The following is a 6,859-nucleotide window of genomic DNA, read 5'->3' as shown; positions in this document are numbered from 1 at the left end:
GAGGGTTGAGAGAGAGAGAGAGAGAGAGGAGAGTTGAGAGAGAGGAGAGAATCTGAGAGGGTCTTAGGGGAAGGGAGGAAAAGAGAGAGATGGGGAGAGTTGGGGTGCTGCCACGTGGCAGCTTGTGAGTGGAGAGGAAATCCCACTTTTAGATCCGGATTGGGTAATGAACTAGGGACTAAATTGATAATTCCATTAAACTTTTGGAAAAATTACGAAATTATACATATAATTGAGGGTGGGGTGTAACATTTTCTCTCTCCTCCCCTCTTACTTCGAATCTATCTCTCTTTTCTTCTCTCTCTCCTCCAATTCCCTCTTTTTTTTTTCTTTCCTCCTCTCTCCTCGTTCTCCCTCTCTTGTGATCCCCTTTCTTTGGATCTCTTTGTCCAATTTAAGAGTCATAAAGAAAATTGTTTTCAAGAGACGTTTTTAAGCAAGTTTGGAGAAATGATGAAATTTTTTTTATAGGATACCAAACGGGGCCCATAACAACTTCTCCCCTGCAACACCACTTAAACCTTTGAATCTTGTTTTTAGTTTCGTTAAGAAGAACATTTGCTTCTTGGAATGAATTGATCAATCACGGAATCATGTCTCTCCCATACTATGTTTTCACATATAAAAAGACAACATCCCTCTATGCACCAAATTGATACGACTTATAAGCGATAGGCCTTAGACTTGAATTCATGAGTGACAAGTCTGAAACAAATTTATTCCCACACTGCTCATTGTAAATATATTGTTGTTAAACTATTCCATATTAGTTTCTTGCTATTTGGTACTACAGTTTAGTAATATTCTTCTTCACTTGTAAATAAAAAATATTAGAAACGAATTTCGTGAATAGCAACTTCATACTAATTTATTCTCCCACCCCTTAGTGTAAATGTTGTAACTATTCAGATGGCTTCCAAGTTGTTTCTAGGTGAAAGAATTTTGTTTGCATTCATAACTAAAGTAAAACAAAATAGTTACCTATTTTCTTGGAAAATAGAAAAACAAGTACCTTGTAAGTACACAATACACTATATGAGAAAACTGCATGTCACAGATCTGTAAATTAGTGGTTATGGACATCAAGTACGACAGATTATTGGTTTATTCTGTTTCATGTACTAATTACAGTGGAAGGAACATCCTTAAACGCTGCAGTCGTCCTCCAACCAACTGCAGTTGTCCTTTAATCAGATTTCTAAATGAACGGGAAAAGATTACGAATAAGAAGAGAGCAACAGCAGACGAAACCCCGCTGACAAGGAATAAACCAAGAAAGTTGTAGAGGCCAAGAGTATTGGAGGGACTACTTATAGTATTATCATCCGGCATAAAACTTGTTTTTCTTGGGAACCAGGTCTCTTCCAGGTCTAAAAGCTTTCCTTCTTCTCTCATATGTCGTATTTGTGTTGATAAGTCATGGACCAATTTCGAACCTTTAGGGAAAACCTGAAGATGAATGATATATGCACAACATATTATAAGCTTATACAAGTATTATCTTATCTTTTTGGTTACAAATTCTTGTTTGTAATTACGCATGTAACAAATGGGATAGATCACTCACAAAAGCAAAACCATTGGTGGTAGACTTGGTTTTAATGAGGGAGTAGTCAGAAGAATACTTTGCAAGGAAGATATTGATATATGGAAGCTCATCAATTATCGCCGAAACACCACCATGCTTGCTTCCTTTTGATAAAGCATCTGCATATTCTTCAACTGAATGATACGGCTTAATCTCTTTGAAATTCAAGTTCACTGTAACTCCCAATGAACCTGATTGGTAACCTATATAGTTTCCAATTGAGTCCATTCGTATCTGTTTAACTGTCATCATTGATGCTAAAGTAGCAGTGTAACTGGATGTCAATATAAGCACTACAAACATCCATATTATCACTACAAACTTTGCCAGGTTGCTTAGTATCTTCTCCCCTGCAGGCGTTAACAAATACAGATCGTAAACATATTTATGAGTTGAGCATTTCGTCATTAGCTGAAATAAAGTTACACTAACTAGATAAGTGAGGAGATATATAGAGCACTCACTATGAGCAAATGCAAGGGTTGAGAAGGAGAACCATAATATTGTTCCGATTTGCTGTGAAGTTGTGCCTTGGAATTCTTGGTTGACAGGACGCTCAATTAACCACACAATGAAACCCGTAAGTATAAAGAAACACGCACTTGTTATCCAAAGGTATGCTGAAAGAGGTTTCAGGAAAATCCACATGTTGTCCTTTCGATTTGGCACTATTATTCCCACACCTAGGTCAGTATATGGCATTGTAAAATCAACATATTGAGATCTGTTCGATGTGATTGTTATATCTCCAACGACAGCATCGTACTTCTAGTGTATCATGTCCCCAGTATATGACAAGGAAACCCAAGAAGTAAATAAGAAATTCAGATAAGATACTGAAAGATAGATTAGGTAAAACAGAAAAATCATTACTTAATTTTATGAATTTATATTAATTAACCATACCTGGAGATAAACCTGGTAAACAAGATCACTGTAGGTCCCCGCCATAACTCCATGTTCATTCTCAAATGGAAAAAACTCATAATGTACTTTATACGGCAACGCACTGATTGCAGTTTTGAACACATCGATACTGAACCCAGTGACATTTGTTCTATTGGTTTGAAGATCATGCTCCACACGCACAAGTTCCTTGAACCCAACTCTCACTGGAACACCAATTCTCAATTTTATTTCACTACTCAATTGTCTTTTAGATCCTCCTGGCCATCTGATTGTTTTCAAATGGTTGCTTAAAAGAAGATTTCTCCCATTGTTAAGCATGTGTGACTGAGCTTTATCGGTCTTTTCTTCGAAAAACCAAAGTCCGACCCTTCTTGCTTCTTTTCCTATCACATTTACTATCTCTAATGTACCTGAAATCAGTTTCCCCTTTGGAAATTGAATTTCACCGCTTAAACCCGTAAACCTCCTTTGCAATATTTCTCTTAGTAGCACAACTCCATGTTTGGATCTAGTAGAATTTTGAATACTTGCTCTTTCAATTGCTTCAGCTAGAGCCCATGTTGCATCGTACACCCAGATTTTGTCTGCACTTAACTCACTTACTTTCATATTTGGATCCTCCATGTAAAGTTTGTTCCTCACTTTTGAAGTAAGATTTTGCAGCCTAGTTGATGGTGGAATATAAGACTTCAAACCTATTACCCCTTGCATTGATTCAATCACATTAGAATCCATGAAATGCAAGAAATTCATGCTAGCTGATGTCAGAATCCAAGTATACCCTTCACTCATCATTCCTAACTTATTTACATTAGAGAAAAGGTGAGGCACAAGCAAGTGTGAAATGTGCACAACAAATACCTTTGTCTTCAATTTCATTAGCGTTTGGAGTTCTTCGAAGATTTGTTCATTTGTTGAGGATATAGCAACACAACTTTTATGTGCTATATACACATTTTTCTGTTGAAAGGAACTTGTCAAAGTTGGAATCATGTCATTCCCGTACTCTGTGTTGTCATACAGAAGTATGACATCCTTCCATTTATAAACTTCAATGATGGCATTGATCCCCATAACTTGAGAAGTTTCATCTTGTGCAATCCCGACAGAGAAGGCATTTCTATCGTCATTTAGAGGAAGAGGAGGACTAGGTTCTGAAAAGGACATTATGGGCACTTTAGCTGCTTCTCCCAAATTTGCCAAAAGATTTGCTTCCACTCTTGTTTGTGCACCAATTATTGCTTCAACTTTAGTGTTTTCCAAAAGATGCAGAGCTGTGTTTGTGACAACTGAAAGTTAAATTAAAAGATGCAGAGTTGTATTGCTTCCACTTTTAGTTAGAATGACTTATTTCCTACGTATAAATGTATACCTTTTCTTTTATATACAATGATATTATAGTCAAATAGGTTGGAGGGAGGGGGAGGGGTGCGAAATTTATACAATAGGCCAGACAAATAGATATCGAACTCAAAACAACTATTAAATCATCCTCGCCATATATATGACCAAAACTAAATAGATGAACTGGTGCTATATCTGTAGTTGAGTATAGATGAACTACTATCACTTTAAGTATGTACGTTTTCTAATCTGAAAAATCTATTAGATTAAATTGAACGATTAGTACTATCGCTATAGCTGCAAGCTGCTAAAGAAGAAAGATTTGTACCTGAAAGTCTCATATATATCGAAGCAAATTATAAAAAACTATTTAAAAATGAATGGCTCACCAGATGATAGAGCATGTAGATGCTCTCCTTTGGAATCCCTACTGTGGAGAACAACTCTTGTGCTGTAGTCATTATGCTTATGGTAGAAATCAGATAAAGCTTCCGATATGCAGCTTTGAACAATCTTTCCCTCCGTCGATCCCATGTCAAGAATCAACCCGACATGAGTTTCTTCTATTTCACCATGTAAAGAACTGACAAGGCTAAAGAAGGTGAGAAATATCGAGAGGATGGCTTGTTTCTTCCTTTGATCAGACTCCATACGTACTACCAATTTTTAATTATGTATTTAATATTGCTCTTTGTTGGTTTAATGAACAGTCCGAATCTGTATATATCTTCTAGCTTATATATATATATATATATATATATATATATATATATGCTTCAAAATGGTTACTACATAATTAAGGAAGTTCAAGGAAGTAACGTGAAAGGTTGACCGAGGAATTGATCTACGTAGATAAAACATTCTAGTTTAGTCATGTGAAACAATTGTCACGTATACAAGTCTTGCATGACTTCAAGTTTAGTCATGTGAAATATGTTATGCGTACTTGGAGCAATTGTCACGCAATATATCTTTACATGTGTTAAAATACGAGGTATAACATGACTAATATGTTTTACTTTTAATATACTAAAATAATTAAATATAAGTGCTATAATTTGAGTTGAATTGTAAACGACGTGGTGATGTTCTAACTACATTGAAAAACCTCTCGAAGTCGTGCCCCAAAATATAAGATTTATCATATTTCAGAGTCAAACTTGAGCCCCCGATAAAACCATGTTTTGAAACTGATTTTGAAATTTTATTTAGCTCACATTTTGGAATGATTAAGTTAGTTAGAAATAATTCTTTTTACAACTCACTAATTAGTTCTACTTAATATTACGGTCTAATAGTACTTAGTACTGCAACCGATGACATTATTTCAATAATTTTAAGAGAGGATTTGCAAGTTCTTTACATAAATATTTTCATTAAAACGTGGCTGAGAAATCACATGGTTGAGAAGAGGATAGATACATACAAACTAATTATGGAGATCAAGTCCAAATTAAAACTGGCAATTACTTTTTGACCGAAGACTTGGTCTTTTTCATGGTTTGTTACTTTGATTGAGTCTCTTTTCCTTGAGCTTCTATTTTTGGTTCTTTCATTAGCTTTCAACGGTGGAGAACTTACATGCAAAGATCCAAGACTTTCCTTTCTCACCAAGTTGGCTACAATTTATGTGGATGCAAATTTCCGTCGTCTTTTTCTTTGACGAAAATGCACCAGCAAAATAATAACACCTAATATTAAGGTCAAAAGCCTCATGCGCCCATAATGAATAGGGGGGCCTTGGCTAAAGAATCTCTGATGCCAAAGTTAGAATTTTGAGAATAATGTGTTTAGGAGTTTGTAGGTAGCAAATGGCTTTGCTTTTTAGTGGAAGAATAAGACTATTTATAAGGGAGTGGCCGGGCCTATTTGGAGAATAGTGGCCGGCCATATATGGTGAAATTGTAAGTATAATTGCAAGATATTATGTGAAATAATATCTTGCAATTAACTTGGTAATTAATCCTAGGTTAAATAGGAAAATTGGAAGTTACCTTTTGATGAGCAGTAATGAAAGGGCTTTGAGTAAATACCATTTTGATCACGTTTGACTCTTCCTTGATTGAACCGTTATTGTCTGTTGCATGCGCGTGGAAATCCCATATGCCTTGAGGGTAATTTTGTCCTTTTCACCAAAAGTCTATGTGTCACCTCCATAATTTTATTGATTATTTCTGGCTCCACAAATGCGCCCACACCTGTTGGGCTACTCGCAAGAAAGGGCAACAAGTGTAGAGATCTTCCCTTGCTTTAGAAAACATAAGATTGTTTCCTATTTTGATGTAGATTCCTACATTAATTGGAAATTAGATCCTTCTAGGAAAGGGAAATAAATCACTTCCAAAGTCTATTTAAGTCTACCTTAAGTAGATGATTAAATCAACTTCAGAGAGCAATTTATTCTACCCTACAGGAGAGAGAATGCTAGATGATATTTGTTCCCCCTCCCCTAACAATCTTCCACACTTACCCTTGTAAAGGACCGCCTTTCGTTGCTTTCTTTGTCTTCTCCACGCCGTACCGAGGTAAGAAACATTTAATTTTCCTTGTCTTCTTCTTAGATAGTGTTGTCGTGGGGCAGCCATAAGGGTGGTGTGGCACGTCGGCTGGCAGAGGATAGGAGTCAACTTAACATAGGGTGATGAGGTGTTGTGGCAGAGACCACTGCTTGGGCAACTCGACTTGGCTAGAGTCAAAGGCAGCAGTGCGACTGGGGCCACATATTGAGGCGTTGGGGCGTAGTGTTAGGTGAGCCGCATGGCTCATGTTCTTTGGGCTATTGGACCTGATGTGGGCTAGGCCGCAATTGAGAGAAATAAGGAGGTAGCAGGCCTCATGGGCTGCTGGAATGCTGGGCATGCAGGCCTCTTACTAGCTGGTTCGAGAGAAAAAAAAATGAGGGAAAAGCCAACGTAGGTTGAGCTCCTCTGCTGAGTACCGTGAATGACGTTGGTTGCTTAGTCCTATTCGCTAGGAGAAATGTGGGCTGCTCCTAATAGAGGAGATAAAAAGGATCAA

General features: G+C 36.9%; 1 protein-coding gene across 2 annotated transcripts; it reads right to left on the bottom strand.

The window, feature by feature from the left end:
- Positions 1–1,036: 1,036 nt before the first annotated feature.
- LOC137746575 (glutamate receptor 1.3-like) lies at positions 1,037–4,532 on the bottom strand. 2 transcript variants are annotated; one of them, XM_088700764.1, is made up of 5 exons: positions 4,231–4,532; positions 2,495–3,786; positions 2,053–2,356; positions 1,568–1,938; positions 1,037–1,449 (listed from the first exon to the last, which is right to left on the bottom strand). In XM_088700764.1, the coding sequence occupies exons 1-5, from the start codon at positions 4,490–4,492 to the stop codon at positions 1,126–1,128; spliced, it is 2,553 nt and encodes an 850-aa protein (XP_088556890.1). In that variant the 5' UTR covers positions 4,493–4,532; the 3' UTR covers positions 1,037–1,125. The 2 variants fall into 2 exon arrangements, with proteins under 2 accessions (XP_088556890.1, XP_068342693.2); XM_068486592.2 differs by having other exon boundaries at positions 2,495–3,771.
- Between the last annotated feature and the right edge of the window lie 2,327 nt (positions 4,533–6,859).

Source organism: Pyrus communis, chromosome 2, assembly GCF_041283825.1.
Source record: "Pyrus communis isolate YQ-2024b chromosome 2, ASM4128382v1, whole genome shotgun sequence".
In the NCBI taxonomy this organism is placed as follows: domain Eukaryota; kingdom Viridiplantae; phylum Streptophyta; class Magnoliopsida; order Rosales; family Rosaceae; genus Pyrus; species Pyrus communis.
The sequence above is the reverse complement of the archived record's forward strand: the minus strand, read 5'-3'. Positions and strand labels throughout refer to the sequence as shown.